We start from the raw sequence: 27,731 nt of genomic DNA on the forward strand, positions 1-27,731 counted from the left end.
AATAGACTAGAAATAGCTCACAAGTTTCTTCGTGTGATGTCCAGTACAAAATATGACAATTAAAAAGATTAAACTTAGCGTTTTTGTTTTAGTTGCGTCTCGTACCGTTGGACGGAGCCACCAGCCAGTTTAGGGTATAACTTAATGTATTTTGAACAATTATATTATCTACAATGTTCTCCAAATTACATTGATTTGTCATCGCGATTTTCTAATGGTTTCATGAAGAACACGTGGGTTTCTAGCTATTCTTACATATTTACATGTCTCCCTTAGGTGTCTGTGTCAGCTTTGTGAGTGAGAAGTGGCGTGTGTTAATGCTATATATTTTTTTTGCAAAAGTGTAGATTTGGCATTGCTATTTTCTATTTTTGTTGAGAGATTACAATATATAGAGGAGTACGATTTGGAGCGTTGCATTGCAATGGACATAAAATATGGTCATAGAGTTTAGGGTTTATCTTTATAAGGGGAAAATGTGAAGTTAATCAATGTAAAAATAGGTTGAATACATGTGAAACTGATATGACCGATGAAAACCTCAGTATCTGAGATGTAGACATATTGTAATATTGTTGCTAGGGTCAGCATGGTGTGATCTGCTGGGGTTAGCATTCAGGTTTGGACTGTTGTTTGTTTACCTTTGGCTGCAGTTTTCCCCAGAAATATTGAATATGATAAATTTCGACTATATATTTTATATATGTTCTGTTGATTTTTCCTGTACTAATAACGTGTACATTTAATCATCCCGATTTTTCCCCAATATTCATAACCCTCACTACTCTCTCTCTCTCTCTCTCTCTCTCTCTCTCTCTCTCTCTCTCTCTCTCTCTCAGGTATCATTTACTAAAATACAATGTTAGGAATTGTGCACTTCAGCTATTAGTATAGTCTTTAAACACTACACTGGCCTTGCAAAACAGTATCACAGAATATCCAAAATTAATAGCCGTGAGGAACTAGACAAGCCTTTTACCAAACCATGTGTAGATATGTAAAAGTTAATACCAACCCTAATTAATTCAAGCCAAAGGTAATCAACTATTTTGTAATGTGATCTGTTGGCGGATTGAGGTTAGTTAGCTTGTTGAAGCCATTTGTATGATTTTTCTGAATATAGATCATAGAGGTGCTATGTCAGTAAAGTTGTACCCGTTCATTGTTTTATGTAATAAATGTTATATGTATTTGTACACAGCTGTTGCCCAGAATTATCCTTTAGATTACCAGGTAATATATCCGTTTAGTCATACCCAAAAACAAGCTTTGGATATTAAGTGATTTTGTTTTGCAACGGGAGAGTAGATTTAAGAGATAGAAATAAAAGCTGTTTAACACGGATTACAGCAATGTATTTTGTTCTACAATAGATATGTGGTGTATTTTGTGTGGCACCAGTCAGCAATAAGGACGAATAGTATGATTGAGATATATACTAATTTATCCTAACCTAACCTTAATTTAAACATTTATAGAAGAAAATTTTAGTTGCAATACGCAGAAATATAACCACATTATATTGAATAGGACAGTGAATATTAGGGAAAGTGTGTGGTTAATTGCATGAACTGAAATATGAAATTAAGAAAAATCAACTGACCTTATGAAAATGTCACCCAACTTCTTTATGCAGTGGATGTTCACTTAATTTTTTATGTACTGTAAGTAATGTGAAAATTGTGTGATGATTAGGGTTGCCATTTATAAGTTATTGTTGGGCATTGTTTATACTATCTATATATCTATCTCTCTCTCTGTCTATCTATCTATCTATCTATCTATGTATCTCTGATGCCTAATTCCACCTGGAACTCCCTTAACGGGAAGGCCACAGTAATAGTCTCCGTAACTTGCCAACTCCAGCGCCACTTCTCATCCTTTAGCTCCTCACCCTTACAAGGCCACTTGCAGAGGGCAGTTTTAATACAGTATTTGTAAGGGCTCCTACCTAATGTTCCAACTGACTGCTTCTGACTAATGCCTCTGCCTAATGCTCCTAACCAATGTTCCTGCCAAAATGTCCCAGCCTACTTCTGTCTATTGCTCCTACCATTTTCCCAAAAGGCAGGGCTGGTGCACAGAGCTTACCACTGGAAAATCTAGAGTTACAAAGAATGAGCTGTATGAAGTAAGTGTTGTCAAGTGTTATGTGTGAAAGAGATTGTTTGTATATTTGTTGACAGAATTCTGGTAGTCCTCGTGTGGGTGAGGCAGACAGAAATACAGCCGCCTTAGTCAGAGGAGTGCAATTTGACCACCACTGAAGTTTTGGCTCTTTACTCAGCCATCACTAATCCTCCCAATACCCAGGTGGGTAGTACTGGTAATATACCACTCTGGTTGTTAGCTGCCATCCAACTGCCACCAACAAGTCAAGTAGGTGTTGTCAAAGAAGAGCTCGTACCCAATGTCCATAGTATGTCTCAGTAATGTTTTGGGATGACAGATTACTCATTGTCAGTATTATCTTATAAAAGCTATTGCTGATGTCTAATTGTAATAAAATTCCTTTGTGGGGGCACAATGAAACAAAGTTTGGGATATCATTCACTTTGATTTGCAGTGTTAGTGTACTATATAGATAATGTAATAAGATTGGCAGAGTATGATTTGGGAAATTTTATATTTTACAGGAATAACTAAGTTCTTAGTGGGGAGGATTATGAAGATAAAGGGAAAATGAGAGCCTGATATATGTATGGAAGTGTCTCCAAAACCAGTTAGCATTTCCAGTTTAAGCAGGCTTGGGAATCAGAACTGAGCTCATGCAAAATTTAGCAATTTACATTTAGGTCAAGTTTTAGTGAGTGAGCATGGAAAAAATGGTCATTATCTCTCCCATGGGTGTCCAGATTTGTGAAGATGGTTACGAGATTAAGATTTTGACGACCAGGCAGGTTTGTGTAATTAAGAGCTAAAGGAAATCATTCTCAGTGGTGATGATAAACTCAGATGCTTGTATCGTAAGAGATGATGTATGACTTAGCATTCATAATTCATTTTTCTGTATTTCTAGGTCATGTTGCTGAAGAACTTTTTACACACTCTGCAGTCTCTGTGCCATCCAAAATTAAACCTATCAAGGTGTAAAGTGTATAACCCGCTTTTAATGCAACATGAGTTGTGGTATAGTTCAGAAACCCCTGATGAAGAACTTGGATATCCAATTTCCAATGCTGAAGACAATGTCAGTCAAGAAAATATATCTGACGAGTCAGAAATGTTATATTTTTTGGGTGAGTCATCAGAATTCGAAGGAAGAGAGCAATCTGGTTGTAGGAAAAAACCTGTATCAGTAAAACAGACTTTAGCACACACAAATAAAATACTTTTTGGCCCACTTTTGGAAACATCTGCGGAAAAGAAAGATCGATTAAAAAAAGAAGTGGAAGGAATTGAAGAAGATGACTACAGAAGAAAGAAAAGGCATAGGACCAAGAGAGAGAAGAATCCCATGATGAAATTGCAGCCACTTGTTTATAACAAAGAAAACTCACATTTTGTTGGTATCTTTCCTGGTGATAAGACCTCTACTTTGTCAGCAGGTGTACCTAAAGTCAAAATAGAATTACATCCTGATAGCTGTGATTTGTCCCAGAATGTTGATACACATATGGTTTCTCATATCGCTAAAAAGAAAACTGTAAAGTTTAAAAAGCAAACAAAGTATGTCACGAGTGAAAGGACCACTGATAAGACAATTGTATATGTTAGTCCTAAGCCTCAAAAGATAATAGTTACTTCTTGGGTAAACACTGAAGAACAACAGAACTTCAGTGTTTCAAGTAATTTTAGGAAAAGTTCCTACCGGGAAGAACATAGTAAAAATGAATTATTAAACACTTTGGAAAGTATAACAGAAAGTGCCTTTGAAGAATCTGAAAAGAATGATGGCATTTGTAATGTCGACCCAGCTAGTGAATCATCCATTAGTAATCCAAAAGAAAATGATACATTGTTTATATCTGTAGATAATTCAAAATTTCCAGATGTTCCAACTTCATTTGATTTGAATATGATAAGGAACTTTCCCTTATTCAGTCATATAACACCAGTTTCTTATCCATCATTATTTGACCAGTCCCCTGTAAAAGAAGAAATTGTGTCTATTGGAGCATTTGATGATGGTTATCAGAAACTTCCCAGTGTTAGGAAAATACTGGATGAAACTATGCCACCTGCCAATAAGATAGCACTGGAGAGGTGGAAGGCAAAGATGATCAAGGAATTGGGAGAAGAAGGATTTCAGCAATATAGGAAAGGTAAGTGTACTAAGTCAGCAGTATAATGATTTATGGAAGCAAGGAAAAGGGGTAAATGTTATTGTTCATTAAAACATATTTCTTTTCTTTCAAACTATTCGCCATTTCCCGCGTTAGCGAGGTAGCGTTAAGAACAGAGGACTGGGCCTTGGAGGGAATATCCTCACCTGGCCCCCTTCTCTGTTCCTTGTTTTGGAAAATTAAAAAAAAAACGAGAGGGGAAGATTTCCAGCCCCCCGCTCCCTCCCCTTTTAGTCGCCTTCTACGACACGCAGGAAATACGTGGGAAGTATTCTTTCTCCCCTATCCCCAGGGATAATATATATATATATATATATATATATATATATATATATATATATATATATATATATATATTTTTTTTTTTTTTTTTTCATACTATTCGCCATTTCCCGCGTTAGCAAGGTAGCGTTAAGAACAGAGGACTGGGCCTTTTTTGGAATATTCATATTTGCTTGCCTTCATTCATTCCTGGCCCTGCCCCGCCCAACAGGAAACAGCATTGTTACCCCCTGCTGCAGCGAGGTATCACCAGGAAAACAGACAAAAAGGGCCACATTCATTCACACTCAGTCTGTAGCTGTCATGTGTAATGCACATCTAGGTCCCACAAACCTTTCCATGGTTTACCCCAGATGTTTCACATTCCCTGGTTCAGTCCATTGACAGTACATCGACCTCAGTATACCACATCGTTCCAATTCACTCTATTCATTGCTTGCCTCTCACCCTCCAGCATGTTCAGGCCCTGATCGCTCAAAACCTTTTTTACTGCATCATTCCACCTCTAGTTTGGTCTCCTGCTTCTCCTTGTTCTCCCCATCTCTGACACGTATATCCTCTTTGTCAACCTTACCTCGCTCATCCTCTCTATACATCTAAACCATTTTAACACACCCTCTTCTGCTCTCTCAACCACTTTTTTTATTTCTACACATCTCTCTTACCCTTTCATTACTTACTCAATCAAACCATTTCACACCACATATTGTCTTCAAACATTTCATTTCCAGCACATCCACCCTTCTCTGTACATCCCTTTATATAGCCCATGCCTTGCAGTCATAAGATATTGTCGGAACTACTATTCCTTCAGACATATCCATTTGAAAAGAGTATATATCCTTTTTAGATACTTATTTGCTTCTGCCTTTGTAATGTCTGCAGCTAATGGACAAATTGCCACATTTGGACTCATCCAGTTCACAGCTGTTATTTGCAGTGTACCAAAACGAAAGCCTGCACTTTTTTTTTTTAAGACTCAAGTCACTGACAAAATTCCACATCAAGGGCAGGCCCTAATTGAAATATAGAGAGAATTGTTAAATGGAAAAAGAAAAGACAAGGGAAATTATTTACAAATTTCTGAGAAAGTTTAAAACCTGTCTTGAAGTTTACTGAAATATGTTTACTGTAAGCCCACAGAAACGAATTTACTTTTTCCATAGGTTTGTTAGACCGTGGGTTGTTGCTCCATAGTTGTATACATTCACAACTCAGTGGTGTGACTCCATCCATTGAAAGCATGCCAACTTTGGGAGGCCTTTGGACAAGCATAAAACAAGTTTTACCAGATGTGTCAAATGTGAGTGTGTTGGAGAGTCGTCTGATCCACCCATACCTCTATTATAAAGGAGCTTTGGATTGTGTTGGCTTCTACAGGTATGGATAAAGCAGCAGTACTGATTGTTGGTTTAGCATTTTGATTGATGATGTAGATGAAAAGTGCAGTATTTAAAAAGTCATGATCATATACATTATATACAGATATAAAGGTATAGCAGCTGAAAGTATATTCAGTGGGAGGGATAAAGTTAGTGTGCTTATATTTCATTCCCCTTGTCCTCATTAGTGTTCTGAATAGACTAAATCTCAAAGAAAAATTGAAAGGAAAAATATGGATAATTCATGTCCAGGTATCCTTGATGAGAGTTTTACCTTCCATATTTTGAGATCCTTATGTCAACCATAGACATTGCAGCAGGTGAAGGAGGTAGAAAAGGATGTTGATGTTTTGAGTGAATGACATGCGAGTGAAAAACCATCTATTAGATATACCTTTCTATTCCCTTGTAACTTGTATTTAAGGAATGACCACCTCAGTCAATCACCCAGTCACATTTGGTAATAGCAATCTGTCTACTTTAGACTACTTTTGAGCACAGAGTAACTGGCTGTTCTGTACTTGAGATTGCTTGAGGTCATACTGATATTGGTTGAGGTCATACTGATGTGGGAAAGATGGGAAGACTAGTTAGTGGAAGGTGCTTGATGGCAGCCTTTTTCTCTTCTTTGCCAGTTAATGTATATCCTGTTTTATCTGCCATGATAATCCCTTTTTATTTGCAACTTATAGGAGATTGGTGGTATTGCTAATGAAAGGTTCCGTTGTTTCTATCCTTTTTTTTTTCTTAGGAAAGCAGCTAATTTCCTTTGAAAAGGCTGAATATTAACTAATTTACATCTCTTTAAGTTTTCCTTTTCAGCCCACAAATTTTATCTTTTTAAAGTTGTTTGAAAAATGTGTTTAACTTTATATTTTCAAAGATATTGATATAAAACTAAAAAAAAAGAAAAATACTAATTTCACAAGAATATTTCATTCATTACTTACTGCAATAATATACAGACATTTTGTGGATATTTCTCTACAACATACAGAAGATTGTAAGAGTAAGGCCAGATTGTAATATAGGTTGCAAGTGTAGCACATTTCATCGTTTATTTTAAGTACACTAAAAAATTTATTACCAGTTATTATCTACATTATAATATGTAGATTTTTCCTATAATCACATCATGTTTATTAAGGTTCAAGTTAGGTGTCTGTCTTATTCAGTTGTCTTCCTAGTGTTAAAGGACTTTTTAAATCCAGACAGGATGTGCAAGTGGCTTCCATCATGCATGTTAATCCTACAGAAATGTCCTCAGTGTATGGAACAACTTTATAACACACACACACACACTGAAGTGTGCAGTGGGTAGTGTTACTGACTCTGAATCAGCACTCTAGCGTCAACCTACATGTGTTTAATCCTAGGTATGGTAGTCTGCCTACACCCAAGCCTCAGGGCTGATCAATAAATGGCCTCAGCTGGGGTATGTGTGTTTTTGTGTTTACATATGGGCATATGGAGGGAATGAGTGAGGAAAGATTGACAATGAGGATATATGTGTCTGAGGTGGAGGAACAAGGAGAAGCAGGAGACCAAATTAGAGGTGGAAAGTTGAAGTGAAAGAGATTTTGAGCAATCATGGCCTGAACATACAGAAGGGTGAAAGGCATGCAAGGAATAGAGTGAATTGGAATGATGTGGCATACCGGGGTTGACATGCTTTCAGTGGACTGAACAAGGGCATGTGAAGCACCTGGGGTAAACCATGGAAAGGTCTGTGGGGCCTGGATGTGAATAGGGAGCTGTGGTTTTGGTGCATTACACATAACAGCTAGAGACTGAGTGTGAATGAATGTGGCCTTTTTTTGTCTGTTTTCCTGGCGCTGCATTGCTGAAGCAGGGGGTAGCGATGCTGTTTCCTGTGGGGCAGGGTAGCAACAGGAATGGATGAAGGTAAGCATGAATAGGTACATGTATATATGTGTACGTCTTTGTATGTGTATATATGGGCGTTTATGTATATATACGTGTAAAGAATGGATGGGCCATTCTTCATATGTTTCCTGGTGATGCATCACTGAAGGTGGGGAATGCTATTTCCTGTGTAGCAGGGTAGCAACAGGAATGGATGACGGCAAGCAAGTATGGATATGTACACGTGTATATATGTATATGTCTGTGTATGTATATGCATGTATATGTTGATATGTATATGTATATATATGTCTGTGAAGTGTTTTAGATATCTGGGAGTGGATCTGGCAGCGGATGGAACCATGGAAGCGGAAGTGGATCATAGGGTGGGGGTGGGGGCGAAAATTCTGGGGGCCTTGAAGAATGTGTGGAAGTCGAGAACATTATCTCGGAAAGCAAAAATGGGTATGTTTGAAGGAATAGTGGTTCCAACAATGTTGTATGGTTGCGAGGCGTGGGCTATGGATAGAGTTGTGCGCAGGAGGATGGATGTGCTGGAAATGAGATGTTTGAGGACAATGTGTGGTGTGAGGTGGTTTGATCGAGTGAGTAACGTAAGGGTAAGAGAGATGTGTGGAAATAAAAAGAGCGTGGTTGAGAGAGCAGAAGAGGGTGTTTTGAAGTGGTTTGGGCACATGGAGAGGATGAGTGAGGAAAGATTGACCAAGAGGATATATGTGTCGGAGGTGGAGGGAACAAGGAGAAGAGGGAGACCAAATTGGAGGTGGAAAGATGGAGTGAAAAAGATTTTGTGTGATCGGGGCCTGAACATGCAGGAGGGTGAAAGGAGGGCAAGGAATAGAGTGAATTGGAGCGATGTGGTATACCGGGGTTGACGTGCTGTCAGTGGATTGAATCAAGGCATGGAAAGCTGTGTAGGTATGTATATTTGCATGTGTGGACGTATGTATATACATGTGTATGGGGGGGTTGGGCCATTTCTTTCGTCTGTTTCCTTGCGCTACCTCGCAAACGCGGGAGACAGCGACAAAGTATAATAATAATATGTCTATATGAGTAGATGGACCATTCTTCGTCTGTTTCCTGGCGCTACCTCGCTGACACAGGATACAGCAATTAAGTATGATAGATAAAATATTATAGCAGAACGTGTTGAGATAGGGCCCGATGAGAGCTAAACTCCCTCCTCATACAATTCAAATCGGTAATTACTTGATGACAAAAATGAGGAGGGGAGGGTAAGAGAAAGATTGTGAAGATTGGAAATAAGGAGAGGATAGGAGTATGGTGGGTTCTGGAAAAAGTTACTGAGTTTAGTTTTATTAAGATGGAAAGGAAGATCTGCACTCTTGAAATAAAGAGTGTTATATGGTTCCAGGCACCACTTAGATACATCTGACACAGTATTATCGTACTTCCCAGGCCAGTTGCTGCCTATAAAATGATACTCAATTCATAGCTGTCTGTATACATACCTCCTATCTTGTGCCCCACGATACGCTTTCTTGAGACTTGCCATATGTTGTTTGTTAGGTGTTTGATAGGCAGAGAGGTTTTGGGTGGGATGTTATCATGTGTAGCAGCATAGTAGAATATTTTTTTTATTTTTCAGCTTCTGAATATTGACATCTTGTTGCATCTATACTTTGATAATGTAGAAATGTTTCCAAATATGTTAATATAGTTGAAACCTACACTAAACTGACTTGCCAACAGTTTATGCTCTTGGGGCTTGGAAATGAACCTGTTAGATTTGAAACTCAGTATTTTCTTGCATATTTCAATATCTTATGCTTTGCAGAGGGATGCCAATGCTTATAGAATGGAAGACTTCTAGCAAACCAAAACTCTCCTTGAAGTCTATGTTTGATGATCCTCTTCAGGTTGTAGCTTACCTGGGAGCTCTGAATTTTGATAGTAGTTATAAGCTCCCACATCATGTAAGTGCAATTTTTTTCATGTGATAAGTAGCAGTGTTGTATGTTTACCTTTGAATTAGGACATCTCATTCCTTTTTGCTAGCCTTCAGGATTTTAGCTTAGGGAACCCAGTTCTGCAAATAACCCCCACAAGTATTTTCTCTTATGGTTTATTCATGTCATGAGTAACCAGATTACAAGTTTACCTCAGGGATTTAGATATTTTCCTTATTGTTGGCTTCAGGGTTGAGGGGTGGGGACTCCAGTTTTGCAAATAATCTCCACAAAAGGTGAATGTGACCTCAGATTAAAGAGGTATGCCTGCACCCATTTTTGACAAGAAAATCAGTTTAATTGTGATGGGTAGGCACCATTATTTGTGGAAACTGTTTGTCATACATTTTCATTAATCTTGTAGATAATGCAGATTATCTTTTAAACTTTTCATGATGTCTCATTTTCCAGGTGGAATCAGCTATGCTAGTTGTAGCTTATGATACTGGCTTACCAGCCCATATTCACATTTTGAAGAAGGAACAATGTGAACATTATTGGAATATTTGGTGCTCAAGGCTTGCTCAGTTTTGGGAACAACTGCAACTCTGAAAATATTTTGTGGATAGTTGTCGGATGGTATAAGTAAATCATAGTGCCAGCTACTATCAGTGCATTAACACACAAGGTAAATTATAATTGCATATTCATTAATGTAATTGTTATTTAATTGAAATAATCACCTTTAAAGACTATGGTGTTTTGACATTTTTTTTTGAACATTCACATTAAAAATTGTCCTCAGCAAACCTGTCAGTTAAAACACAATCCATGAAGCCTTGTTGACCCTATACTTCTCTCACCCATGTATGCTTAAGGATACTCCCCTTTATTTCTGACTTTTGTATTCTTACTCATCATTCCTCCTTCATCATTACTCAACTTGATAGGCTTTTCCTCATTTTCATATATACTACAGACCACATGTCCCACAATTATACTTCACATCAGCCACTCACATCCAGATTTCTTAGTGCCGAGATTCATTCCCTTGCATCAGGGCTTCCATAGCTCATAATTAACTCCACCCAAAATGCATTCCTTCCTTCACTTTTCTTGTTATCAACTTGCAGAAGCAGTCACTCCTCATTGCTTGCTTTCATTCTTACCTTCACCATCTCTAGCTCTTTTTAACAGTTTCACTGTTCATTTTTAATTTAGTATAGTACTGCAAAATAGAATTAAGTATTACAGTAAAATCTCTGATGCCTGTTTCCTCCAGAAATGCATATTAAGAGGGTGTCCAAGGCAAAAGTCTAGACTTAATCACATGCCTCCCTCGCATATATCATTTCCCCAATTTCTCTCGCTCCAGTACTCTTCCAGCCTTTCCACCACAGCAATAAGTATGATCATGTGCTGCTTTCATTCAAAGTTGTTTAGTAACAGTCCATTAAAATAATATAATTTTATTGAAGCAACAACAACTGTACAAAATACATTTGTTTTCTTCTATTACACATATTTTACAAAAATTAGCATAATTTCTGTGCCTACAGGGTGTTTCTGTAGTGGGCAAGAGGAGAGAGCTTCCACATACTGGTTATTACACTGATGATGGAAGGCTTAGCTCATTCAGCTAAAAAGCACCTAAGTGGAGTTAGATCAAATATATGAAATTTTTCTTTAAACCAGAACTTTTTAAGACATGTCAGAGAGAATTTGACAGGACTGCTTGTCCCTCTCTCTTTTTTTTTAAGACAACTTACTGATTGTATCCATGATTATAACAAAATTTGTGAAACTAGAGTACAGTAAAATAAAAAGTTTTAAACATAAGTATTTAACCCTTTCATTTTGCAGTTCCTCAGAATTTATCCTTCCCAGAGCATGTAAAATTTTTAAATATTCTAGAAAAAAATTCTTACATAATATGTCTGTTGTATATCACTGGATATAGTACATAGTTTCCTCAGTGTTTGATTGGGAGAGTGGTGGGTGGAGAAAGGTCCTAGGCTGGTAGCATGAATGTTCTGCTGTATAGTGGTTAGCAATGCTGATTGTGATATCACGCACAGGCCTGCTCTGATTCAAATCCCGGATACAGCATTTGGCTTAAAGCCAACCCAGCTGTTCGTCCTTTCTATTGAGGCTGGTTGGAAAAGGGGTGCCTAGCTTAGGCGAGGGGAAACAGCATACATGGAAAAAATTATAAACTTACTATTTACTTCCAGTCTGAGGATTCCCATCTATCCTTATGAGACTCCTGCAGCACACAGGAAGCTGACTACATCCACCTGTCAGGATCACAGATCATGAAGTGTTGTGATGTATGTGCATCCCTGTGCAAAGAGTGCAGGGCAATATGAGTTGCAAGTGCTCGGTGTTGCAGCACTTCACGGGTTTGAAGGGTCTTGGAATACACTGAAATGGTGTTTGAAGCGTCATAGTCATGTGTGACTCATGTTTGTCTGGGAAGTGTGGTCTCTGATGGGAGTATGTCTGTTGGTTTGGAGTTTAAGACTTGAATTGGAAGGTTGGTTGTTTAGCGTTTGTTGGGTTATTTCAGTGTGAATCTGTTTTGTTGGTGTTACATTTGTTGGGGGGGTTGGGGAGATGTGTGAGTAGAGGATGGTGAAGTGTGAGGCTGGGGCAAGCATTTTATTTCTACTTGGGGTGGTGGTTGATTTAGTTGTTCGGGTGAAAGGGGTCTAGTGCTGTTGGATTTAGTGTCAAGCATGTTGAGGTGGGATTCTGGAGACCTTTGTTTCATTGTGTAGGTGTTGAGTGTTTGTTATAGCTCAGCATCTGGGCTTCTATGTAAACAATGTAAATATATAATATAAATATACAGTACATATGGGGAGAACCAGTGATGAAAGGGTAACTAAGAGGGTTAAAAGTGGAAAGAAGAAAGAGAAAAGGGAAATTAAGGAGGAGGTGGAAGGATAGAGTCACAGATGCTTTAAGGGCTTGAGTTTTGAACATGCAGGGGGGTGCAAGGCACAGAGCAAACTGAAGCAATGTGGTTTACACGGGACATCTTGCTGCCAATGGGCTGACCCACAGCATATGAAACAGCTAAGGGAAACCACATAGTGATTAGTGGGGCCTGATCATGGATGGAGGGCTCTGGTTTTGGTGCACTATACATGAAGCCACTCCTCATCTGTTCCTGGCACTACCTTCATATACATAAGAAATGGCAATCATGTATGAAAAATATAATAATTATACACTTTTTTCTGGTGTGATTCCACACTTAACATACAGATCATTATTGGTTTTTTGTCATTTTTATACTTTATGTATTAACAAAACATTTACACATGTAGAACTATATTTACAAAACCAAATGAACAAATAATCATATTTTTATCAAAATTGTAAACACATATGTCTCTTTTACTCTAAAGAAAAAGACTACAAAAGTAGGTATGAAAATCTCATATCATGCCAAGATGATGAAGGTGCACTCTTTTTGACAATTTGCGGATGACCAAGATGAATGATATATGGTTTTGGCAGTAGGCTGCTAACGGCATCTATTGGGTGATTGGTCAAGGCAAACATCAGGAAGGATTATCCGTAACAGCAAGGTTCTTAATAAAGGCTGAAACTAATAAAACATCATATGACATATGAAGCAGCAGTGACACAACATTAATTTTTGTGATAAGGAATTATTCGTCAAGCTGTTAACATCACACAAAATGCCAAAACAAAGATTATGCTTCTCAAGTTTGGTAACTGCTTCTAAAGAAGTACAAAGAGATGAAAGAGAAGTCCATGTGTGAAAAAACAAAGATGGCGTCAAACTTTTGAGAACTGAATTATATGGCAAGGCTTTAAATCTGCCTACTTTAGAAGAAAGGAGTGAGGGGTAACCTGATCACAACTTTGAGATTTTTGAGAGATGTAGGGATAGAGAGGGCATTGTGCATCTATCCATCTACATATATTTCTGAAGCCCTTTCCTCCCAGGAACTCCCATAAAGGGGTGGCAAAAGTCTCCACTTATCCCTGTCCATACGTAATGGAGACTTTAGTGATTAATTAATCAACGTCAACAGCAGCTACACTTTTCCTTTTTTAGGGCGGAGAGGGTATTTGCACCTTTAACTCTTGACTATGACACAAATGTGAAAATAAAATTTGATTTTTATTGAAATAATACTAAACTGCTTTCACTTCAGCTAAAAACCATTAAAAAGAATTAAAATTTAGAATTTTTTAAGTCCTACTCTTTGCTTATAAACAGGAATTATAAGTTTTTATCAGTAACCATTAAAGAATGGGCATAGTCCTGAAAATACATCACAGTATAAGAAGAAAATCATGAAAAGATAGATTACTGTTCAAAAGTAATAGCAAATACACTGGAAGTTTTTTTTAATATATTTGTGTTGGCCTGGTTCAGGAAGGTAAGGATGACTCATCTGAGAGCATCCACAAAGACATAAGGACATAGATTTTTTCCATAAACTATTTTCTCAATGAATTTGTATTTCATACAGAGTAAGATTTCAATTGCATTAGCAGTGAGCAACATGAATAAATTTAGAAGTATTACACTATTCATACTACAAATAATTGAGGATAGGACATCAAGTGGCTCACATGCACGGAAAAGACAATGGAAGAGTTTTTCCTTGGAAATAATCAAGTTCTTTACCTATCATTTGTTACCAAAGTACTCTATCAACCCATGATTAACCAAAAGTAAAACAGCACTGTTATATAATTTCTTCCACAAGTGTGGGGTCAGTAGGAATGCCTCATGTGCAGGCTACCCTACTCATGAAATACTAGTTGAATAACTCTATCTCATTTCTTCATTTTTCTCTTCTTATTATTCTTCTCTTTCCTCGCAAACAGGTACATATCAAAAGTGTTTCTTCTAATAACTTATATCACCTAGCAAGCTTTTTATACACAAGATCACCTTTTACGTGCAATGTGTAGAGATGTCGGCACTGCTGGCAGTGCACTTATAATGGTGGTTGTAGGGGTGTTAAAGAAGGCATAATTTTTCTCCCATGGCTTTCTGGGGACAGAAAAGACCTTTGTGGGATACTAATAATACAATAAAACAGGTGGATACTTAAACTGGCAGAAAAAGTTAGGAAGAGTTAAAACATCAGGTTATGTTGGCCACTATTTCATTAGGACACATCAACTGAAGTGCACTCCCATTTTTGGCTTAAGTATTGACCCTTATGTATCTGTTTACTGACTTACTTAAAAAAATATTTCCTGCATGTCATAAAAGGTGACTAAAGGGAGAGGGAGCAGGGGGCTGGAAATCCTCCCCTCTCATTTTTAATTTTCCAAAAGAAGGAACAGAGAAGGGGGCCAAGTAAGGATATTCCCTCAAAGGCTCAGTCCTCTGTTCTTAACGCTACCTCGCTAACTTGGGAAATGGCGAATATTATGAAAAAGAAAAAAGGTCAAGCAAACATTCTCACATAGGTGCAAAAATGTAGATGCTAACCATTATCCTTATTTTGAAAAGTTAATTTTATTTAAATATTAATAAATAGCACTAAACAAAACAATCTAAATTTTTTCTGTGTAAATACAAGCCTTAATGCAGTTCATAATGCAAGAGAAACACCAGATTTAGTATTTCTCGCACCATAGTTTGAACATCAGTATACACAGCTAAAACTATCCTCTCAGCAACAGAAGTGAAAGAACAGGAAACTGACAAGTATTCTATTTTATGAATATACAAAAAAGTAGGGATTTCAGCCGTAGTTCATTATAATACCAAGCAGTGTTCTTAACACTCTCACAAATAGATGAACGAAATGCATCCTCATGAACATTTACACTGGATATGGATGCAAATCTTCAAAAGTTTATGAAAATTTTATTTTTTGGTCCATATGTACATTTTATTATTTGAACTGCACATCAACCTTATGCTGTGAATAGACTGATAAATAGAAATATTCTATATTTCCAAAAAGTGAAAAAAATAGGCAGTTTATTGATAAAAGCAAACAACACAATTAATGGTGATGCTGGAAAAAGATATACAATTTGGTGCATTTAATACTACAGAGCATCAGTTCCAAACACAGGCATTTAGAAAACAATATCAGATAAAAACAGCATCAAAATTAATAATAATATACATTTACATGCTAGCAGTAGTACACATTTTACTAATGTTACTGTGATGTCTGTATCAGACTTACTATTTAAAATACATAATCTTGTAGAGCATCATTTACAAATAAATGCAAGTAAAAACATGGAAGACAAAAAGGGTCAAAAATTAATATTGTAAAATTGTACATGCTAGCAGTAGAATGCATCTCTACAAACTTACTGTAATGGTGATGTTGGTGAAAAAAATTAACTGTTTGGTGTATGTTACTGACCTACCATTTACAAAAAAAAAGAAAAAAATCAAAATAGAAAGTACAACTAAAAGCAGCACTACAAATTAATAATTATTTTGAAAACTTACACATGGCTGGCTACTGGCTTTATGTGCCTCATTCATCCCGGGAGTACAAGGTGGGCTCAACCCTCATGTGCAAAAATGCTATTACTATATCTTAAAAAATATATCACACCTTGATATATAATTAACATTATATGGTTTATTTTTTCATGCAGCTTTGGATGAATCAACAGGTGGGTGTGCCCAGTGGCCAGAACAGATACAGTTGGATGCCCACTGTTGGTCCCATGTACTGTCTGAGTCTCCCCACCAAGTGGCCCGCACACTACAACATCTGTAGAATGACAAATGGTAAGAGAATTAAATTTATGCAAACATATCAAAAAACAGAAGACCAGGTGGCCTTGATTCCATATGGAGATGTTAAAAAATGAAGTAACTGCAATTTTACCATTGATGATTACTTCTCTATGGCCCCATTCACACTACAGCACCAAGTAGTGCTGTTATTCTCAAATTCAACACTATCCAAAAGTTACTACTTTCCTTGCCTTTCTTTTTCTTACCATTTCCTTTATAACCGCTCTCTTCCTGGGACTCTAATTGCTTACTAAATGTACATGCTAAAGCAATCCTTATTACACATTACTTATGTATGAAGGATATCCCCAATCCTTATGTTTGAGAAATAGTACTTACAGATGTGGATGTGGTCTACAAGTGAAATGAAAATAAGATTTTGCATATGCTATTCAGCTATGATATCTGGAAGGGGAGCCTTTTATGATATATTCTGAGATCTTTTAGTGCATTATAAACAAACAGACACACACATTCCAACACTTCTTGATCCATTATTTGTCAAAGCAAGATTTTTTTTGCAAGATCAAAAAACATTTAAGTTAACAGATGTAATACCATCAATATCTCACCGTGTACAATTAAACTTTGGTTCCTGTAGTGCAATGTAATGATAGTGGAGAGGGTCTAGCATCTGTAATGGTGGTAATGCCCCCTCTAGGATACGTGGCTGTACACCAGCATTACTTGTGCTACTTGTATCTCCCTGACCAAACTCATACTGCAAAAGATGTTAATTCTATTAGGCATTAATTGGTCATAATGAAATATGGCAGGCCCTGCTAGAATAGATGAAGACCCTTTTTCAGGTATCTGAATGATCAAAAAAGTAACTTTTGTATTGGATAAGACAATGAGAAGTAAAGTTTCCTATATAAATCATTTAGCATCTCCATATATTCCTCTGTGCTGATGTTTCTCTTGCTACAAGTTTTCTCATTCAATTCTTCCACCTAACTATTTGTATTCTAAGTCTTTTCTGCCCTTCATCCATTTACTTTTTTTTTCAGAGTGGCTGACATGGTACGAGTAAAATATCCCCAATTAAGTCCATCCTGGTTGAAAAGAAAGAGTATGATTGCCAAGTGACAGGGAAGACAAAGTATCAAATTACAAGCATATTCCTCTAATAATATAAAAAATGGAAATATTGAAGAAATTAGATAATGGTGCAGCAGTGATAATTCTTTACATCATCACATTGAAGATTCTAATAGCAAGATGCCTCTTTACTGCCCCAATACCCTAAAATGCATATGGACAAACAGCTGATTACTTTTACTTTTGTAGTTGTTTGAGTCTTTAGAGGAACTAAATAACAAGAGGATTATAAACTTTTTATTTCCTACATTACCTGAAGTGGCGTTGGTACTGATGAGGACATATCTGCAAGCACACCTCGTGAGGGCACATGTAGAGGTAACTCACGACACACAACCTGGGTCTCTAGTAACACACACTCATCTACAAAAAAAAAATAATATCAGAGTCTAAGAGAAACACCAGAAATACAGCTATTGTATACCTCTGCCAATTAAATAACAAAAATCTAACAGCAACACATCTACCAAACATAAGTTGTACATATGGCTGTCAAATGAAGCAATCATTTATGCCCCACAGACCCCTCCATGGGGTCTGTGAGGTCTGGATGTGGGTGGGGAGCTGTGGTTTTGGTGCACTGCATATGACAGCTGGAGACTGAGTGTGAACGAATGTGACCTTTTTGTCTGTATTCCTGGCGCTGCCTTGCTGAAGCAGTGGATGGTAATGCTGGTTTCCTGTGGGGTGAGGTAGCGACGGGAATGGATTGAAGGCAAGCAAGTATGACTATATACATGTGTATGTACGTAATGTCTGCACATGTCTATGTATATGTTGATATGTATATGTATATGTATATGTCTGTTTCCTGGCACTACCTCACTGATGCAGGAAACAGCAATTATGTATAATAAAAAATAATACATTTCAACAAACATTCTCCAAATACTGGAGATATTATACAACCATGCATATCAAAGTGCACAGGTCTGAAAAGGTTCACACACCAAAGGAATTCTAATCAGTAGTTTGGTTCTCCTTAAGTCATGAAATCCTCAACTGCCAAAACAAAAAGTATGAAAAGCAATAGTTTAAAAAATGTAAATACTGCTCATATTTGGGACTTACATTTGGAACTTTTCTGATGTTTCAGAGATCCACCGTTCAAATATAACCACTGATCTTCAATTCACATGGAATTCATATTTACAAATAAAGTTCTGGTATCCAGTCAACACTGCAACTGGTTTCAAAAATGTTTTTAAGCAAGTCATCAAAAGGTGCATAGTCTTTTCCACAAAATGGAAAATGCTTCTTTAAATTCTTACAGACTTATTTCTAAGTATTTTTCACTATGAGTACAAAAGTGTCTTGTAGAAAAACTAAATAAATGAAAACATGAACACATTTATTCTATTCTTGTTTTTCGAGATGAACTTCTCCTGCATGTTCTACGAGGACACCCTCTTCTGCTGACAGAGTCTCTGGGTTCACAAAGAGGAACACCATGTTACTCTCTGGCCGTTTAAGATCAGCAGATTTTGGAGTGGGCATACTGCACTCATAGTAGCCACTTGCTCGAGATGTGTCAATAGTGGGTCGCGCCTTCTGTCGTAAGGGAGGAACAACTTCATCAAACTCTTGTGTTTCTTCCTGGCCTCCTGTTAATTTGCTTTCCGTGGTTTTTTCTTCATTAACACGTAAGGGTACTGCCTCTTGTTGATTTTCCTTCTTCTTTTCTACAACAATAGGTTCAACATCTATAGCTTCTGGTAAGTCCTCACATGACATATCCATTTTTTTCTTTTCCAAGTTTTCTTGGGTTACCTTATCATGATTTTTGCCTGTGTATCTCTGAGGTATATTTTCATCTTCCTTGTCACTAGACTCACTACTTTCATCCTGTGTGACACTGTCCTCATTTGCACTGTGGTCATCATCACTATCTACACCCTTCTTATTTTCAATACCACTGTTAGGATTATCCTTATTCTCTTCAGCATGAACTTCACATTCTGCCTCCTTTTTCTTTAATTCCTCTGATTCCAATGAATCTATAAAGTCATTTAGAAATTCCCCTGATTGGGTTAGTTTCTCTCTCTCATCAAATGATGGACAGGACTTCTGAAGGCTCTCTTTAGATTTTTCAAAGCTTTCCTTTTCAGCTTTTTCCTCACAAGTTTCATTTTCAATACTTTCACATGAATTCTGAGATTTATCAGTCATGATGCTGCAACGCTGCTTTTCCTTACCTTCCTCAACCCGTACAAATGGCTGAACAGCAACAGGCTTTGTGGTGTATGAAGGACTTTCACAATTATCCATAGCAATCTCATGATGAGGCTTCTTTGTCTTATCCCAAAAGCAAGGCAATATCAGTGCACACAGCAACAACCAAAGTAGAGCAGCAAATAGCCAATAATATTGGTACCAACCATCTTGGTGTGCTTGATGTATGGTATGATTACCATCCACCATCACAGGCAGCAAAATGAAGACATACAAGGCAAAGAATGAAGCTGCAAATATTGGGTAGATAACTACAAGGAACAACACCACCAAGAGACGATAGTCATCCCTGGTCCACTTCTTAGGATTTACAATTGGTTTTGCCATGGTAGTCTAGTTCAAACTGAAAAACTTGGAAATTATTGCACTTATCTCAAAAATATATTCAAATTCAAATCTAAGCTTGCTTGTATGACACAGCCAACTAATCTCAAAAAAAATTTCCAAAATTTGTTTACAGAAATTCTTAGCATATAATATTTGATCAATATATATAAATGTATCTTTTTTTCCACTTCATTTACTGATGAGTGTCAAGTAGTCTTTGGGCTTCAGCTGCATTTGACATTAACAAGTGCTAAACTCTGTGGTAATACAACCTGCTAAGAGTAAAATCCAACGGCCACTGGTGATGCATCCTGTTCAGCTATAGCAGTGTTGAACTAACAGACCTGTACAGGATGTTACTGTGATAAGCAATGTGACCACACTTTACATGACAAGCTTAGTACATATGTGGATTAATATACAACCTTATGTTTGTTTAGCAATAATGAAATATTAAATTTAACCCTTATGTGGAAAATGTAATAAAATACAATCATTTTTGTAAAAATTCATCAATTGGAGACATAAGTTTCTATATCAATCAAAAGATTTGTGAAGGTTTCTAAAATTCTTTGTTGTACTGTCAACTTTCAAGTTCATCAAAAACAATCACCAAATCAAGAAAATATCGATGTAGTGTTACAGTCATTAGCAATGTTAGAAATATGGTCTACATTCAATTCTTGAGGTTTTGAAGCAGATGTTCTTCTATTCCTGAATCCTTGAGAATGTTAGTGATATCTGCAAATTTCTGTTGAACATATGCCTGCCGCTGTGCTTGTGACATCTGAGACAGGTTATAGGAATCTGATTTATTTTCCATCTGTGCCTTATCTGAGACATTACTCTTTATAGATGAAGATGAATCATTCCTTTCAACTTTTTTTTGAGATGATTTCCAGCCAGCATTGCGATACTGAACTGAACCCTGCCTGTTAAATTTACTCTTGATATAAGAATCAGGAAGTTCCCCTTGTTCTTCTGATTTATCTGCAGTGTGCTTAGGTGTGACCTCCTCTTGCTTTGGGATGCTAAATATTTTGTCACTGCCTACTAAAGTGCTTTTGGGACTTTCAACTGAAGGTTTACTTATGCTCTCAACGGATGTTCTCTTTGAACTTTCTGCTACACTCTGAGATGCACTTACCGATTCAGCCATAGTAAATCAAAAAATTATCTTCTAAAATAGCTCTTAATGTTTACTTGCTTTTAAATGTTTATCTACTAAACAGTTCTCAGTATATATCACTCACTTACTTTTACTAATGTTACACTTAGTCACTGGAGATTTACTCTTGAAGCTGTTTCTCTTCAACTGAATCTATGTTAGTTCTTTCTTCATCCCCTTCTTCAATACTCTCCCAATGCTTTTTTATTTCTTCTAGAGTAAATGATTCAAGACTGTTCGTGGAATCTAATCTCACAAGAGTTAAGTATTTGTCAAAAGATTTAAAAGGAGGGAGACCCTGAAATGAATCCTGTTTAGGTAACTGCCCCTTTTGAGAATCCTTTTGATCAAAAGATTCTGTTTCAAGGTTAGGAGCTGATGATGGGGTTGACTGACACTCAGTCAGTGATTCTGCAAGTTCCCTCTCAAGCTTGTTTAAGTCTGCTTGAGTGCTGGAATCTAAAGCACTTGCACCTAAAGATTCAGTCTGATCAAAAGATGGTAGGAAATCTGTATCTGTTACCTGATCACACTCAAAACCAAGGTTGTCTATATGATAACCATCTTCATCAACAGAGCTCAAGAGATGAGTACGGCTCAGTGTACCATAGTTCTTGGGTTGTGCTTCTTGAATACTTTCTGGCTCATCAAATCTATCATTATTTATGGTGTCATCTCTCAAGTCTGTACAACTAAGCTGAGCTGATAAGGCCACAGTTTTTACAGGTGGAGATGGTAAAGGTACAAAAGTGGAATGTTCTACAGAGTGTCTCTTTGAGGTATTTCTAATTGGTTCTATATGAAGCCTTTTTGCAGACAATTTATTTTCATGATTACTGTGGCATGTTAGTTGGCACTGCTCATTTCTAGCGACTGATGCAGAACTTCTGCAGTCTGGTTCATCTCCAACTACATAGCCATGGGCCTGTCTTGCCCATATACATACCGCAACAACTATCACAATCAAAACCACAAATAGTCCACAGGCGAAGATGAGTCCTAAGATGAACAGTACACTGCTGCTTCTCGTTGATGAAGTAATGGGCACCTGCTCCTCATCCCTTGTCTTGTTATTACTCATCAACTGGAATGTTGTCCTAGAGTCAACACTGTCTAGTCTAAATTGTTCTCTGCTTGAATTTGGTAAGACCATAAACATGACAATCAGAATACATAATGTAACTACAAATGGCACAGTCAGGGAAAGAATCTCAATGGCAGTTATGCGTCTATATGACATTTCAGATCAATTCTTTCACCTTATAACAAAATATTTCACACTACCACTGGTAACTCTTCAAGATTTTCCAGTACAGAGCAAAGGATGTTATGAGGTGCCATTCACAAGAAAAATCTGTTTTGTATATCTGGCATAACATTTTTTGTATCAAATTACAAACTAATGTAATCAAATCATGAACTGAAACCTTCATATCATAAAAGCATTGTTGTTTACACATTATTTCTTTACATACAAATATCTAACCCCATTCACTGATGGCAACTCTCAGAACACAGGACATGATGTTGATAATGATGATAAACAGCTGGATGTGGGATACCCAAGTGCATCCTGTATACCATCTCACTACACCACACTACCAGTAAAAAGTAAAAAAAGACTTGTAGACTCTTTATTACTGCATCATTCACAAATACAAATGCTTGAAAAAGGAAAAGTTAAGCAACTGATCATTGTTCCTTATAAAACAATATATAACAAGCATATTCATTATGCATAATGCCAGAAAATATCTATAGCAAAAAAAATCATTGTTATACATGTTTAGTAGAGTGAGAAGTGTCTGTCACAGATGATTTGACAAGAAAATTACATGATTTGCTATCTTCCAAGAAAATGAAGTAAAAGCTTCCAAATTTCTTTTAATCAATCAGCATTAGCACATTTTACAAAGAATATATATATCACACATATATACATACATATGTGGTAGAGCGAGCTGGAGTAAGTGTGCTGAAATGGTCTAAACATATGGACAGAATAAGTGATGATAGGTTGATGAAGAGGAGAGGACATATGTGTCAGAGGAGGAGGGAACAAGAAGAGGGAGACCAAACTGGATGTGGAAGGATGGAGTGAAGAGTAAAGGGAACAAACCATCTGTTAGCAAATAGATTGCATTCAAGTGAATGAATAAGGAATTATTTAGCAAGCTTACATAAGACCAAAACTAGAGTATGCTTCCCAAGTCTGCTCACTGCAAAGCTAACAGAGGAAGTCTAGAGAAGGGCATCAAAGATGGTACCAGAATCAAGCAAGCTGAGTTACAGGGAAAAGCTAATGGCTTTAGATTTGCCCACTTTGGAAGAAAAAGTTTTAAGTTTCTAAAATAGATCAATGATGCAGACAGTGAACAGTTCTTCAAGAGATGTAAGAACAGGGCAACTAGAGGACAAAGCATGAAATTAAGCACAAAACTTGTTAAAAAAAAGGTATAAAGAAGTACTTTTATACTATAAATGCATGGTTAATGCAGACAGCATACATAAACCTAAGCAGTATGACATTGGGAAATGTTCATGAGATGTGGTCCCACAAATGTAAAACTCCTTCCTCATACGGCACAAACAGGTAATTACAAACAAAATAAAAAAAAGTGGAATCCAATGGGGTATTCATAAGAGGTGATAGACCATGGGAAGAAAGGGAGAAAAGCAAAGAGAGTCAAGAGGATGAAACAGCCTTGTCACAAAGAGATCAGAATTCTAAGTATGGAAATGTCAGACTGAAAGTAATGTATAACTATGAAGATGGACCAGTAATAAATGCTAAGGAGCTAGAATTAAAGGATCATGTTAAGGTAAATGCACCTAATATTGTTGTTGTGGTGAAGAAAAAGCTTACTTGAGATACTGAATCTCACCTCTTCTATCCAAAGGAGTACATGGTAGTTTGGATAGAAAGAGAAAATGTCAGACTGAAAGTAATGTATAACTATGAAGATGGACCAGTAATAAATGCTAAGGAGCTAGAATTAAAGGATCATGTTAAGGTAAATGCACCTAATATTGTTGTTGTGGTGAAGAAAAAGCTTACTTGAGATACTGAACCTCACCTCTTCTATCCAAAGGAGTACATGGTAGTTTGGATAGAAAGAGAAAATAATACTGGTTCTCATCTGTTTTATCCAGAGGGATATATGGTAATTTAGATAGAAAGAGAAAATAATACCATCTTGAGCAAGCAAGATGTGAGTGCAAGCAATTATTCATCTCTCACATATAATTTTGCTTGTAAATTAGATTCAGAGTTGTTCAATCCTGACTCACCAATCAAACTGGAGTCTGGCTCTGCAGGAAGAATCTGTGCTAATCTGGTCAGAAGTTTGTAGATCTGTGCCCAGACATCAACAGACTGAGTCTTGTGGAACATCTGTGGTAAAACTAGCTTATTCTGACGATGCCACAATCGTGCCACAAAAGTCAGCTCCCGTAGGCTCTGAACTATTTTGGGATCTCTTGCCAGTTCAAACTGCAAAGTTCACTGAAGCTGAATTTTGAACCATATCTTCCTTTTTGAATACAGAATAATATAGAGCACCTACACATCCTAAAACATAATCCAACGAAAAGGGAATAAATTGTGGAGCGGAAAAGCGTGATACATAATACTCTGAGGAGGTCTGGGCATGTGGAAAAAATGGAAGATGGGGAATTTACAAGGAAAATGTATGACAGTACCATTAAAGAGGTGTGTGAAAGGAAGACCACCTGTGACATGGGGAAACAGTGGAAGAGTACAGGAGGGAAAGAAATGGTGGAAGAATGCATGGAACTGTGTATGTGAGGGGGGCATGTAAGAACAGGGATGATTGGAGACTCTTCTGCTGTGGCCACCTCTTGATGGGAGTTTTTAGAGGGAACAGGCATGAGAGAGATAAATACAAAGACAGAAAATCATTTTTCTTTCTCAATTCTTAAAATCTTTTACATTTACTTATTTTCATTATAGTTTCTATCTTTTCCTGAATTACAAAGCTGGGTAGGACTTTCATCTAATTAGGGGAATCAAAAATTATTCACTCTTGTGTGTCACTCATAGAGATGTATATTGTTGAATGCTCTCTTATCAAAGTTAACAGCACCATAAACATAAAAGAAATATATAAATTGAATATCTTAATTATATCACTGGGGATGGGGAGAAAAAATACATCCCACTTATTCACTGCATGTCGTAGAAGGCAACTATTAGGGGTGGGAGCACGGGGATTCTCCTAAAGAAGGAGAAAGAAGGACACCAAGCGAGGATTTTTCCCTCTAAAGCTCAGCCATCTGTTCTTGACACTACCTGACTAATGAGAGAAATGGTGAATAAGTATGATCTATATTATCATTATTATTACTATCATTATCATCATTATTATCATTATTATCATACTTGATCGCTGTTTCCTATGTCAGCCAGGTAGTGCTACGAAACAGATGAAGAAAGACCCATCCATTCCTATACGCATAAATACATAAACACCCATACATGTACAGCTTTCTTTTTTTCATAGTATTTGCCATTTCCCCCCTTAGCGAGGTAGCGTTAAGAAGAGATGGCTGAGCCTTAGAGGGAAAAATCCTCGCTTGGTGTCCTTCTTTGCTCCTTCTTTAGGAGAATCCCCGTGCGTGTATATGAATGGATGGGCCATTCTTCGTCTGTTTCCTGGTGCTACCTAGCTGATGCAGGAGATGGTGATCAAGTATAAATAAATAAATATATTTCTTTTTCTTTCTTTCATACATATTTGCCACTTCCCGCATTAGCAAGGTAGTGTTAAGAACAGAGGCCTGAGCCTTTGAGGGAATATCCTCACTTGGTGCATGTGATATAGCATTTGCTGATAACAATGAGGAAAATGAAACATGGTAAGTTTCCAAGTGCACTTTCGTGAAACAATCACATCGTTTGGGTAGATACTAAAATGAGGTTGAAGACTTAGAACAGCTAGCTGATATACAAAGAAGAGGCAAAGCTAAGATGCCATTGGTAAACAAGTGTTTTGGAAACACTTGTTTAGTAATGGCATCTTAGTTTTGCCTGATTTTGGAACATTAAAAATAACAGCTGGAGAGTGAACATAAGCAATAAGTTGTTTACCAATGGCATCTTAACTTCACCTGGTTTCAGAACATCAAAAATAGCAGCTGGAGAGTAAATGGAAGCAAATAAGATCATTCTTCATCTGTTCGTGGCACTACATCACTAAGCAGGAAATAGCAAACATATATGAAAATAAAAACAAAATAATCAGAAATTTTTTTCTACAGTTTAAAATGCTTACCTTACTGTTTTGGGCTAACATAAAGAGAATAAAAAGAGCAAGATCTGCTGCAAACTGTAACAGCGGCTGAAGATTCTGCAACTGTCCCGGGTCGACCTGACAGTCTTTGATGTTTACTGAACTGCACAAGTGATCCAGTGACTTCTCAATGTCGAAAGTTTCAAGTGAGGTGCGACTATCCAAGTAAGCTGAAGAGAGATTGGAAGATTAAATGAGATTTATGAAAAAAAATAATATTCTAGAAGTTAATTCAAATTTTCTCAAGGAAGTCCCTCCCAGGTAAAGAATGGTTAAACATGATAGAATCATAGGTTTTCTGCTGACTATTTTAAAAAAAAAACATCAGTTCTCTGCTGATGTGTAAAAATCCTAAATTCCTACCTGAAACCTACAATGCTTACCCTAAGAACATGCAACAATAGTCCTTTTTCCCTCAAACAGAAGCAGCCATTTCCTCTAACTCTGAAGAATTTAATCTTCAATTATTGGAACAGTTGGAAAAGAAAATGGAAAGTTTAAGTGAAAACTCTCTTAATTTTAACTGAAAACTCTCTTAATACTGCATACTAGAATGTTAACATTATACAAATACATTAATGTATATTTGAAAACATACAAAAGTACACTCACCCTGTACAGACGCACTAATATTCTTATCAGCAGTTGCAACATCACATGTGATAGGGCGGAGGGATCTAAATAGCTGTTGTATTGCAGTCAGCTGAGCTTGTAGACGTGATTCTATTGCTCTTTGCTGTTGACTTCCCAGCAGTCTGCCAAGAAAAAAAGTTGTAATAAATCTCTCTTCAATGTACTATGTCATAAATTAGCAGCTATGCAATTCAAATAAGTTATCTATAAACACTTTTAATAGTGAAAAAGGGAATGAAATGTAATAGCTATATAATAGCTAATAGAGGAAAACTAACCATAAAACAATGGCAGAAAAGGTAACTAAGTAATACCATAAAATAATAAGCTCCTAAAACGAAAAAGGTTATGCAACAACTTATCACTCTTGAACAAGAAAGTACATCAACCAGAGCATGGTCAGCCATAAGACATGGGCTCTCTATAGGTT

General features: G+C 36.9%; 2 protein-coding genes across 7 annotated transcripts in view; one reads left to right on the top strand and one right to left on the bottom strand.

Annotated features, from left to right (window-relative positions):
* Positions 1–81: 81 nt before the first annotated feature.
* On the top strand, positions 82–11,592 carry LOC139763423 (uncharacterized). Of its 6 annotated transcripts, none has more exons than XM_071689449.1 (7): positions 82–134; positions 2,187–2,379; positions 3,020–4,265; positions 5,735–5,948; positions 9,639–9,777; positions 10,222–10,438; positions 11,310–11,592. In XM_071689449.1, exons 3-6 carry the CDS (start codon positions 3,023–3,025, stop codon positions 10,360–10,362), a joined length of 1,737 nt encoding a protein of 578 aa, XP_071545550.1. In that variant the 5' UTR covers positions 82–134; positions 2,187–2,379; positions 3,020–3,022; the 3' UTR covers positions 10,363–10,438; positions 11,310–11,592. The 6 variants fall into 6 exon arrangements, with proteins under 6 accessions (XP_071545550.1, XP_071545549.1, XP_071545552.1 ...); XM_071689448.1 differs by having other exon boundaries at positions 2,187–2,313; XM_071689450.1 differs by having other exon boundaries at positions 115–233.
* MED16 (mediator complex subunit 16) overlaps positions 11,204–27,731 on the bottom strand; it is a 36,324-nt gene continuing 19,796 nt past the window's right edge. Inside the window, exons 12-17 of the mRNA XM_071689446.1 lie at positions 27,281–27,423; positions 26,651–26,838; positions 24,648–24,849; positions 17,883–17,992; positions 17,101–17,249; positions 11,204–16,502 (exon numbers count right to left, since the gene is read on the bottom strand). Coding sequence (XP_071545547.1) covers positions 16,376–16,502; positions 17,101–17,249; positions 17,883–17,992; positions 24,648–24,849; positions 26,651–26,838; positions 27,281–27,423 — 919 coding nt within the window. The 3' untranslated portion in view covers positions 11,204–16,375. The remainder of the gene's footprint in view (positions 16,503–17,100; positions 17,250–17,882; positions 17,993–24,647; positions 24,850–26,650; positions 26,839–27,280; positions 27,424–27,731) is intronic.

Source organism: Panulirus ornatus, chromosome 47 (assembly GCF_036320965.1).
Source record: "Panulirus ornatus isolate Po-2019 chromosome 47, ASM3632096v1, whole genome shotgun sequence".
Taxonomy (NCBI): domain Eukaryota; kingdom Metazoa; phylum Arthropoda; class Malacostraca; order Decapoda; family Palinuridae; genus Panulirus; species Panulirus ornatus.

Coding starts and splice junctions, on each gene's coding strand:
- LOC139763423 (XM_071689449.1), top strand. CDS start 3,023: ATGTTGCTGAAGAACTTTTTACACACTCTGCAGTCTCTGTGCCATCCA. Junction 4,266..5,734: donor ATTTCAGCAATATAGGAAAG/GTAAGTGTACTA, acceptor CTTTTTCCATAG/GTTTGTTAGACCGTGGGTTG. Junction 9,778..10,221: donor GTTATAAGCTCCCACATCAT/GTAAGTGCAATT, acceptor CTCATTTTCCAG/GTGGAATCAGCTATGCTAGT.